The 12,019-nt window shown below is 44.3% G+C and overlaps 1 protein-coding gene across 1 annotated transcript in view; it reads left to right on the top strand.

The window, feature by feature from the left end:
- Window positions 1-11,132, top strand: part of LOC143126098 (NACHT, LRR and PYD domains-containing protein 12-like) — a 49,875-nt gene extending 38,743 nt beyond the window's left edge. Inside the window, exons 15-16 of the mRNA XM_076288018.1 lie at window positions 1,825-1,871; window positions 8,477-11,132. Of these exons, the coding sequence (XP_076144133.1) occupies window positions 1,825-1,871; window positions 8,477-9,012 (583 nt within the window). The 3' untranslated portion in view covers window positions 9,013-11,132. The remainder of the gene's footprint in view (window positions 1-1,824; window positions 1,872-8,476) is intronic.
- Window positions 11,133-12,019: the final 887 nt, after the last annotated feature.

The raw sequence follows: 12,019 nt of genomic DNA, 5'->3' as shown, positions 1-12,019 counted from the left end.
ATAATGCGCGCTGGCTGCGTTTTGAGGCTAGTGCAAGACAGCGGGGCTTGGATTTAAACATGTAAACAATTTCATCATAGATTGCTTTCAGGAGCTTCTGGGAAATGGACTTGCCTTAATTTATTTAGTGAGTGAACAAACTTATGAAACAGAGAAGTATCGTCATGTAATCCATTGATTTCAACAATGTAACTGTATTCTAAATACCAACTATTTAACTTGTAACTGTATCGGAATACAGTTACTCATAATTTGTATTCTGAATACGTAACGCCGGTACATGTATTCCGTTACTCCCCAACACTGGCTGCTTCCGAGCAAAGATTCTAGATGCCCAGCGCAACTCCAAAAAGGAGGACAAATGAGCGCCCGGCTTGAGGCTGCGCCGGACAGGGCTTTTAAAATCTATATGTTGAACGTATGGCCAACCTATCGCTACCTGGCTTACCAACTCTTTCTCCCGCTCACATAGGCTACCTGCGTATCTCAGGCCTCGGCTACACCACGAAAACTTCAGGCATATTTGTACATACTGTATTATTACCGTTTTCACACCTTTAACCACACCCGTGAAAAATATCTTCACTCTGCAACCACTACACTTCCTCCCGTAGCCTAATAGTCACTTACAATTGCGTTTTAAATACACGAAACGGGATGGAGACATTTCACTCGCTCTCTTGCACTCGCTGGCGGTCCCATATGCAAATTAAATACCTCCCTTTTGACATCCCAGACAATTTAAGACTTTTTAGGCCTTAAAACCTGAAAGTCTTTTTGACATCCCAGACAATTTAAGACTTTTTAAGGATCCGCGGGAACCCTGATGTATGTGTGTGATATACAGACTCTGAGGTATAGTATTGTCTCAGTTTACATATTACAGTTTTTCTCCATTGCTTTTACCTGCTTAAGTAAACTACAACCCACTTGGTCTTCATGAATACTTTCTTTGCACTGCAGAAGTCATCTCTTGCGAATGTGTTTACACATTTTCATTGGGTTCACACATTTCTCACACCCTTTTGCAAAACAGTTAACACAGGTGTCATTCAAAAGCCCCAAACTCTATTGGTTTTCCCATGCTAAACAAAAGGAAAACATCTTTTCACAGGTGGTATAGATTGCTTGCATAAGTCTGAATCTCTGATACACCTGTGTGAAACTCCTTTGCACAATTCTTTAATCAGCAATCATTCATTATACATAAGAGATGTCTGTTCTGTGTTGCTATTTGCAAGTATGGATCTAATGCACATTTAGACAAAGTACTGTATTGCCTATTTGGTGGAGAAAACAGTACAAAAGGTGTTTACTGTAGGTCTATTTTGATGAAAAATGACAAGTTGTAGTTCAATGAAATTTACTGTATCTTGCTAGGTATTTACTGTATGTCTTACATGTCAATGGCAGTTACATCTTGGGAGGAATGAATAAATTATTTTTTCATTCAGTACATTTTGTCTTTTCACAGTTTTTTTCTGATACCAGAAACATGAGAAAGTAATGCAACAGACATAGCAAAAATGCTCATTTTGCATTTTGTTGTCCAGTGTTTGATTAAAGAGTGTTTTTTAATTGGCAACAAGTTGTAGTGTTTGAAGGCAAGATTTGCTTTTGCTGCATGTTTTAAGTGTTTTAAGAGAGTAACAGCCTTTTGCAAGCAAAATGTGTCATTTTGTCCAGAGTGCTTTTGTTCAGACACGGGTGTTAACTGTTTTGAGAGTGTGATTTCAGAGTTGACACAGGTATCAAAACGATCGAGAAAAACTGTAAACTCAGTTTTGTGTCAAAACTGTATTTTCTTCTCTCATCCTTCTAAAGGTATGACCATGGAGGAGAGTTCAGGATTAAACCTGGACCAAGAAAATGTGAGTGATTTTACTTCCCCTGAAAAAAAGACATACACATGATTTACATGAAAGCTTTACGTTGTGTGAGTGAGAGTTTGTGTGTGTGTGTGTGTGTGTGTGTGTGTGTGTGTGTGACAGAGGTTGTGTGTGTGTGTGTTTGTGTGTGTGTGACAGAGGTTGTGTGAACGTGTGTGTATGTGTGTGTGTGTGTATGTGTGTGTGTGTGTGTGTGTGTGTGACAGAGGTTGTGTGAACGTGTGTGTGTGTGTGTGTGTGTGTGATCTACCATCCACACCCTCTCTATCTCTATCTCTTTCTCTCATGTGAATCTCTTTCACACACACACTCACAAAGTCACATCACATTACATAAATCTCTCTCCCTCAATACCCCCCCCCCCCCACACACACACACACACTAATACAGAGAGAGTGGAAGAGACAGAAATACACACGTCACACACATACACTCCCTCACTCTCTCTGGGCCTTTCCTAAACTAATCTCTACCCACTACCCCTTGGTTACAGAGTGCTCTCGGGTGGGAAGCACCCTCACAGTAAAATTATGTTCCCTTGATTAGCACGTAGGGTATAATACCGCCCTCAACTTTTGGGACGAACTCCCTAGTGGAAACAGGTCATCATCTAGTTTTGAAAAGGCCCTGTTTCTCTCTAACACATAAACACATGCACACACACACACACACATACACACACACACACACACACATACACACACACACACATACACACACACACACACACATACACACAACAACCCCCCCCCCCCCCCCATATATTTCTCCAGAATAATCCCTTCCTTAAATACACCCCCACAAAACTCAAATACACACACACATATCCCCCACACACACTCACACACATACACACAGATACACACAACACACACATATCGGTTTATTCTACATATTATTCAGAGACATACATTTTTCCAGAATAATCCCTTCCTTAATTAAGACAGTAATTGATAGTGTCCAACTGTACTGAACTTGTTGGAGGAAAGTTGGAGTGCTGTGAGTGTGGAATGAAGGGGAAAGATCAGAGCAGTACAACACAAGACTGAGGGACTAAAAGTAGAAAGAAGAAGTCACTGATCCAGTTTCAGACTCTGATGACCAGAGGCGGACAGAGTACACAGCTTGATGATACTCGAGTAAAGTACAGATCTCTCAAAATTGTGCTCAAGTACTGTACTCAAGTAAATGTACTCCGTTACTGTCCGGCTCTGCTGATGACAACCTTGCCATTCCCTGCCATTGCCATTCAATGGGCCAGACTCTGATGACCACCTTGGTGAAGTATTGAATGCCATTCTCTGCCGCTTTACAGGTGTAGTTCCATGATGGAGTCCATTTAGACACTTAGGTGCTGGGCAGCTCCAGAACAGCATCATCAACTCCTCTGTCCTTTCTATAGGCAAACTGAAGTGGGTCGGAGGACACACTCACTTCAGCCTGCAGTTTAGTGAGAATGAGCCTTTCAAATCTCTTCATCACTTCTGATGTTAACGCCACTGGGCGGAAGTCATTATTGCCATTGCCATTTTTGGGTACGGGGCAGATGATGGAAGACTTCCAGAGGGCAGGGACAGAATGCTGTGCTAATGAGCGATTGAAAAACTCAGAAAACCCCTGAGAGTTGTCTAAAGCAGGTCTTCAGGAGGCGATCTGATATGTTATCAAGCCCAGGTGCCTTACTGGGATCCACTCTTTAGAAGAACTTCTCCACCTCCTCCCTCCTAATTACAACTGCTTCTGTTGATAGTGCCTCATTTGAGTGCCTTGTTATAAGCACCTTCCTCTGTGTGGTAAAGTCTCTCTGCTCAAATCTGCAGTAGAAGTTGTTAATATCCTCATCAAAGTCAATTGGGCTTTGTGTTGTAGGACAGTGTGCATAGCAGTTGGTGTGGAGGCCCACTAATGTCTTAACACCCTTCCATGCTTCCCTGGCATTACCGTTCTGGAAGAGCTTCTCCACCTTTTCCTTATACACTGTCTGCTGTCTTCATTTGCTTATTGAGTTTGGCCTGGATCAGCTTTAGTTCTATTTTGTTTCCTGATTTAAAGGCATTTTTTCTCATTGATTGTTGATTGAAGTTCTTTAGTTATCCCAGGTTTATTATTGGAGAATTCTTTGACTGTCTTTGAGGATATAATGTTACCCTCACAGAATGTAATATATTCTGTTACTACGTCTGTGGCATCCTCCAAACTAGCATCCTGAGTGAGAGCCTGCCAATCAGTAGACTCAAAACAGTCCTGCAGAGCTTCTCCACAAGAGTTGTGCCATTGCTCCACTGTTCTCTTGAATGCCCCTCCTGTTGCAACTGGGTTTTATATGCAGGTATAAGGTGTATTGTGTTATGGTCAGCAGTGCTTACAGGGCTTTTTTCCCTCACTGTGTGTGCGTTTTTCACGTTACCATAACAGAGATCAGGAGTGTTTTTGCCCCTGGTGCCACATTTCACATACTGCTGGAATGTAGGCAGTGATTTATTTAATCTGCAGTAATTGAAGTCCTCCATAATAAATAGCGGTGAATCTGGATTGTCTGTTTAAATGCGCTGAGCGCAGTTTGAAATTGTCTCTGCTGCGCGAGTGACGTTGCCTGTGGGCGGGACATAAACAACAATCTGTCACTTGGCCAAACTCGCGGGGAAGGTATTTTGGTCTAAAGGACACACATATTAGTTCTACATCTGGTGTGCAGCATGTTTCTCTTATGTTAGCCGATCTACTCCATGCTTTGTTTACGTATACACACAGACCGGCCCCCGCATCTTTTCCCACTACTGGCGCCGTCTCTATCCAATCGGAGTGGCTCTCCAAAGTTATCCAGGAAGAGTTCAGCGTCAGGTATGGTGTGATCAAGCCAGGTCTCGGTGATGCAGATCAGGCTGGCCTCTCTATATGCCCACTGAAGTCTGCAATATGCTCGTGGCTCGTCGAGTTTGTTGCCCAACAAACGAACATTGGCCAGCAATCTAGAGGGGAGAGGAGGGCACACACCTTTACCGGCCAGTTTCTTGAGTCTCTGCCTCACTCCTCCTTTTCTTCCCCACTTCCTGGTTGGTTTCCTTTGCTGATTTTTCCTCTGGTTATCTGGTGTCCCTGGATCGGATAGAGGTTCAGTCTGGTGTGTTGGAGAATTGTGATATCGTAGGTTTAGCAGGTACTCTATTGAATACTGGATGATTCCGCTACCGTCCAGTGCCCACGGTGTAGTCGCGCCCAAGCGAGATTCCCACAGTAGGTAGAGTATACAATAGAGTATAAAGTACGCGCTGCAGCCTTGCATCTTTACCCAGCGAGTAGTATTAATCCAGTAGTAATTCAGCGATCTGATTATAGTCAGATCGTGTTGCTCATTGGCTGATTGCCGACACAGTACACAAACATACTACACACACACACACAGCAGCCAAAACCACCTGTCGCCATTACAGCACCAAATAGCAAAATACATACATATGTGTGCGTGTGTGTGTGTGTTTTTGTCTGTTTTTGTTCCTGCTCACTGTGTTTACTGCTTACTCTGGTTCTGTGTGTGTGTGTGTGTGTGTGTGTGTGTGTGTGTGTGTGTGTGTGTGTGTGTGTGTGCTGGTAGCGCTTACCAGAGGGAAGTAGAGAGAAGAGGGAGTGAGCTGGGTGGCTGGCATCCTTGATGATGGACTCAGCCCTCCTCTGACAGTGTGTGGAGGCTAGTGTTGATGACACAACAGTGTTAAAGGCAGAGCTGTAGTTAATGAACAGCATCCTGACATACAGTAGGTGTTTTTCTTGTCCAGGTGAGCTAGGGCAGTATGCAAGGCGATGGGGATGGCTTCATCCACAGATCTGTTGTGCTTGTATGTAAACTGAAGTTGGTCCAGGGAAGCAGGGAGGTGTGTGTTGATGTAGACTGCAACCAGTCTCTCCAGGCACTTCATCACCACGGAGGTTAGGGCGATGGGCTGGTAGTCATTCAGGCAAGAAACAGTACTCTTATTGGGCACTGGCACAATCATTGTCTTTTTGAAACACAAAGGCACTGTGCACCAGGACAGGGACGAGTTAAAGATGTCAGTGTAGACTTGTGACAGCTGAGTGGTGCACGTCTTGAGGACACAAGACGGGATGCCATCAGGGCCGGTAGCTTTGAGAGTTTTAACCCGTTTAAAAATGTTGCTCATCTCAGCTTCTTTGTGTGTGTGTGTGTGTGTGTGTTTTTGCTTACTGTGTTTGCTGCTTACTCTGTTTCTCTGTGTGTGTGTGTGTTTGTCTGTCTGTGCTGTGTGTGTTTGTCTGTCTGTGCTTTATGTGTGTGTGTGTGTGTGTTTGTGTGTGTGCAGTGCTGTGTGGGTGTGTGTGTGGGTGTGTTTGCGTGTGTATGTGTGAGTGTGTGTGTGAGCGTATGTGTGAGTGTTTGTTTGTGTGTTTGTCTGTGCAGTGCTGTGTGAGTGTGTGCTGTGAGTGTTTGAGTGTGTGTGTGTGTGTGTGTCTTCTTTCTTCTGCCTGATCTCTGTTGCATGTTCCCATTGTTCTCCCTGTGTGTGTGTGTGTGTGTGTGTGTGTGTGTGTGTGTGTGTGTGTGTGTGTGTGTGTGTGTGTGTGTGTGTGTGTGTGTGTGTGTGTGAGTGTGTGTGTGTGTGTGTGTGTATGAGAGAGTGTGTGTGTGTGTGTTTGTTTGTGTCGTGCTGTGTGTGTTTGTCTGTGCAGTGTGAGTGTGCGTGTGTGTGTGTGTGTGTGTGTGTGTGTGTTTGTCTGTGCAGTGTTGTGTAAGTGTGTGCTGTGAGTGTTTGAGTGTGTGTTTGTGTGTGTGTTTGTGTCTGGTGTGTGTGTGTGTGTCTGTGTATGTGTGTGTGTTTGTCTGTGCAGTGGGGTGTGTGTGTGTGTGTGTGTGTGTTTGTTTGTGTCGTGCTGTGTGTGTTTGTCTGTGCAGTGTGAGTGTGCGTGTGTGTGTGTGTGTGTGTGTGTGTGTGTTTGTCTGTGCAGTGTTGTGTAAGTGTGTGCTGTGAGTGTTTGAGTGTGTGTTTGTGTGTGTGTTTGTGTCTGGTGTGTGTGTGTGTGTCTGTGTATGTGTGTGTGTTTGTCTGTGCAGTGGGGTGTGTGTGTGTGTGTGTGCGTGTGTGCTGTGAGTGAGTGTGTGTGTGTGTGTGTGTGTGTGTGTGTGTGTGTGTGTGTGTGTGTGTGTGTGTGTGTGCTGTGTGTGTGTGTGTGTGTGTGTGTGTGTGTGTGTGTGTGTGTTCTTTCTCCTGCCTGCTCTCTGTTCCATTGTTCCTCCTGTGTTTGCCGCTCCCTCTGTTTCTCTTTCTTTTATCTTTCAGTGTGTGTGTGTTTGTTTGTGTCTGGTGTGTGTGTGTGTGTGTGTTCTTTCTCCTGCCTGCTCTCTGTTGCAGGCTCCCATTGTCGCTCCTGTGTGTGTGTGTGTGTGTGTGTATGTGTAAGTGTGTGCGTGTGTGTGTGTGTGTTTGTGAGTGTGTGTGTGTGGGTGTGGGTGTGTGGGTGTGGGTGTGGGTGTGTTTGTGTTTGCGTTTGCGTGTGTATGTGTGAGTGTGTGTGTGCGTGTGTGTGTGCGTTGTGTGTGGGTGTGGGTGTGTTTGTGTTTGTGTGTGTGTGTGTGTGTGTGTGTGTGTGTGTGTGTGTGTGTGTGTGTGTGTTTGTGAGTGTGTGTGTGAGCGTATGTGTGAGTGTGTGTTTGTGTGTGTGTGTGGGTGTGGGTGTGTTTGTGTTTGCGTGTGTATGCGTGTGTATGTGTGTGTGTGTGTATGCGTGTGTATGTGTGTGTGTGTGTGTGTGTGTGTGTGTTTGTCTGTGCGGTGCTGTGTGAGTGTGTGCTGTGCGTGTTTGAGTGTGTGTGTGTCTGTTTGTGTCTGGTGTGTGTGTGTGTGTGTGTTTGTTTGTGTCTGGTGTGTGTGTGTGTGTTCTTTCTCCTGCCTGCTCTCTGTTGCAGGTTCCCATTGTTCCTCCTGTGTGTGTGTGTGTGTGTGTGTGTGTTTGTATGTGCAGTGATGTGGTTGTGTGCTGTGAGTGTGTGTGTGTGTGTTTCTCCTGCCTGCTCTCTGTTGCATTGTTCCTCCTGTGTGTGTGTGTGTGTGTGTGTGTGTGTGTTTGTATGTGCAGTGATGTGGTTGTGTGTGTGAGTGTGTGTGTGTGTGTTCTTTCTCCTGCCTGCTCTCTGTTGCATTGTTCCTCCTGTGTGTGTGTGTGTGTGTGTGTGTGTGTGTGTGTGCTGTGTGTGTGTGTGTGTGTGTGAGTGTGTGTGTGTGTGTTCTTTCTCCTGGCTGCTCTCTGTTCTCATTGGTGTTTGCCGCTTTCTGTTTCTCTTTCTTTTATCTTTCCAGCAACCCGCTGTGTGTGTGTGTGTGTGTGTGTGTGTGTGTGTGTTTGTTTGTGTTTCTGTGTTTGTCCGTGCAGTGATGTGTGTGTGTGTGTTGCATGTTCCCATTTGTTCCATCTGTGTTTGCCGCTCCCTCTGTTTCTCTTCCCGCTGTGTGTGTGTGTGTGTGTGTGTGTGTGTGTGTGTGTGTGTGTGTGTGTGTGTGTGTGATGTAAACATGTCCTTTCCTACCCCATGTTCTGATGAGGATGTTCTCTCCTCTCCTCTCTCCTCTTGTGTGCAGATGCCTGTGAGCTCACACTGGACCCAAACACAGCACACAGACGTCTCTCTCTCTCTGAGGGGAACAGAAAGGTGACACGTGGGAGTGAGGAGCAGCCGTATCCTGACCACCCAGAGAGATTTGACTCCTACTGTTATCAGGTGCTGTGTAGAGAGGGTCAGTCTGGACGCTGCTACTGGGAGGCTGAGTGGAGTGGTTATGGTGTTAATATAGCAGTGGCCTATAAAAGCATGCAGAGGAAAGGGGAGAGCAGCAGCAGTGTGTTTGGACGTAATGCCGAGTCCTGGAGACTGTACTGCTCTAGTAACAGTTACTCTGCCCTGCACAATGATAAGAGGACTGCCATACTTGCCCCCTCCTCCCGCTCCAGCAGAGTAGGAGTGTACCTGGACTGGCCAGCAGGCACTCTGTCCTTCTACAGCGTCTCCTCTAACACACTCACCCACCTGCACACGTTCCACTCCACATTCACTGAGCCCCTCTATCCTGGGTTTTATGTTTGGTCTAACTCAGTGTCCCTGTGCCAGATCACATGACCTTCTAATCCTGCAGGAGAGGAGAGCCACTCCTGTGTGTGTGTGTGTGTGCATGTGTGTGTGTGTGTGTGTGTGTGTTTCTTCTCTTACCTTTTCTGTGCTTTGTCTCTTTTGTCTTCATCTTCCCTCGCTTTCTCTCGTTTCTCTTTCTGTGTGTGTTTGTGTGCGAGTTTGTTCATGTGTGTGTGAGGATGTGTGAGTGTGCATGCATGTGTGTTCCTGTGTGTGTGTGTGTGTGTGTGTGTGTTTAGTATGTGTACTGTATGTCAGAGGAGGCTCCTTCATTGAGGAAAGGGAGAAACACCCTCCCTAAAATTTCAGAGAAAAAAAAAAAATATATAAAGTTAGTTTGCGTAGAATTCTAGAAGGAACCAGGAAAATAATTCACTCCAGGTTAATGACGTCTTCAATAACGTATAAATTCCCACTTAGCTATTACAACCCGTCTTTAAATTATAGCAATTTGGCTTTAAAAACAATAGCATGTTACAAATAACCACCTTTAAGGTCTATTTTTAATAGTAAATGGTTACATGGTTTTATAAAACAAGTGTCTATTTTTAGTATTATAGACTTTTTTGCAAATGTATTACATTGAGCAAAACCTCCAGACTTTCCATAATTTTGCACATCTGGAAAACAGTATTTCATAACTAGACCTACATATCTTCCCAGACCTAAATTTACATTTATTTACATTTAAATGTATTAATTTAGCACTATTATCCAAAGTGACTTGTATATTTAAATTATGTCAGAATGTCAGAACAGCATTTATTGCACAACATTGCCAGTTAAAATGCTACATAGTACATACTGCTGCTATAAATGTGTCTGGGTAGGCGGCCTACATACTCGTTCACATATGCCACCAACACCATCACAACCTCACATTTGCCACTAACATCAATCAAGCGGACATTTCTTCCTCCGTTATTTTTTTAACCACCGGCCGCCACTGGTGTATGTGTGTGTGTGCGTGTGTGTGTGCGTGCGTGTGTGTGCGTGCGTGTGATGTTCTGTGTGTGTGTGTCTGTGTGTTGTTCTGTGTGTGTGTGTTCCATCTCTTGCCTCCTCTGTGTACCTTCACTGTTCTCACAGCTCTCATAATGCTCTCTTAGCATCATCCCATCATTTTCCTGGCTATTTGTCCTGTTTCATCCCTGTGTGTGTGTGTGTGTGTGTGTGTGTGTGTGTGTGTCCTCTCTTGTTCCTATTCTGTGTACCTTCTTCCATGTAACTGGGTTTGCTGCTCTCTCAGTTTCTCTTTCTGTGTGTGTGTGTGTGTGCGTGTGTGTTTCTGTGTGTGAGAGTGTGCGTGTGTGTTTCTGTGTGTGAGAGTGTGAGTGTGTGTTTCTGTGTGTGTGTGTTTGTGTGTGTGTGTGTGTGTGTGTGTGTGTCCTCTCTTGTTCCTATTCTGTGTACCTTCTTCCATGTAACTGGGTTTGCTGCTCCCTCAGTTTCTCTTTCTGTGTGTGTGTGTGTGTGTGTGTTTCTGTTTCCTCCATTCCTTCCTCTGTGTAGCATCATCCCTCCTTCTGTTTTCCTGGCTATTTCTCCTGTTTCATCCCTCCATTTTCTCCCTCACACACACGTTTCTCCCCCCTCTCTATTGCTCCATTTCAATACTGTATTCTATATTTGATCATCTACATGACATATGGTGAGCACGTTGTATCCAACTAGAGCAAACACACCAGATAACAAATGAATGTTGTGTGTTGATGATCTTAGAATGACATTTGAACTTGAACTTGAATGTTGTACTGTATGTTATCTGAAGAACGGGTTTTCTCAGAGCTGAGAGTGTTAATCCACCGTTATTTGATATTAGTAACAATGGAGTGTGTTTCTGCAGACATTTCTACATTCTGATATACTTGCGTGAGAGAGAAGGGGAGTCCTTTTGTTTTTAATAATAATTATATTTTTGATCAGAAATTAATATGTTATTGGTTAAAATGTTGTCGTAACCTTGATATGTGTATATCCACAAAGGCAAACAGGATTTAATTAAAGTACATACAAATAAATTAAAATAAAATGTGAAAAGTGTGTTATGTTCAGTTTCATGGCACATGTGTATTCTTAATGAGTCATTCTGATTGACCTTGACCTAAAGGAATTAAATTAAAATAAAATGTGAAAGAAATGTTTGGTGTGTGTAGTATTGTGTTCAGCTTCAAGGCATGTGTATTCTTAATGAGTCATTCTACTTGACTACCTCCTTCCATGTCATAACCCAGTACAGTTTTGATGTGGAGTTCATGCCAGAGCAAAAAATAAATGTTGGGTGATTAAATAAGTCATAAATGAGATCCCTTCTGTACCCTAGTGGTACAGAAAAACATACACAGGCAAAATTGAAAAGTTTTGAAAGCTGTTCCAACACCATTTCTTCTGCTGAGCAGGGTGCTGATCTCCAGCCTCAATCACACACATAACAGACTGCATCATATTCAATTAGTCTGATTTTTGCATAAATAGTCTGTAATTGTTTAATTGTAGGTTACTGTTTTTTTTTCTTTCTGTGGTGCGGTAGGGATTGTCCCGCAACATTTTATAATTTTTCCTTTCTGTGCAGCCCAGTAGCACTGGAAGGTAGCACACAGTCGATGGTGGCACTGTCTGGGGTGGGCACATTCCTATTTTGCCCAGGGTGCATGATTACCTTGAGTTGGCCCTGGGGATTAGGAAACATCATCTTGCTGATCAGCTGTTCTTCATTGGGCCGTCTCATCCAACTTCTGAGAGACAGCAGAGGAGAGAGAGAGAAAAGTGGGATGAGGGGTCTGACAACTCTACCTACAGTGTGTGTTTAAAGGTTAAAGTTGAGTGATATCACTGTCACTGTGACTGGTGTCACACGGGACGTGGAACCCAACTGTCAGTTGGCGAGGTTACAGGTTCAGGGAGGTGACGCTTCAGTCCTCACTGACTGCTGTGGAACCAACTGTTGACCTCCATGCACATGGAGGGACACTAGGGACCCTCAACAGAGTATCCA

Source organism: Alosa pseudoharengus, unplaced genomic scaffold (genome assembly GCF_046254945.1).
Source record: "Alosa pseudoharengus isolate Yale_2024_CS ecotype anadromous, Long Island Sound unplaced genomic scaffold, YU_APseudo_1.1 YU_APseudo_1.1_scf_1, whole genome shotgun sequence".
Lineage (NCBI taxonomy): Eukaryota > Metazoa > Chordata > Actinopteri > Clupeiformes > Clupeidae > Alosa > Alosa pseudoharengus.
This window is presented reverse-complemented; position numbering and strand designations above follow the sequence as displayed.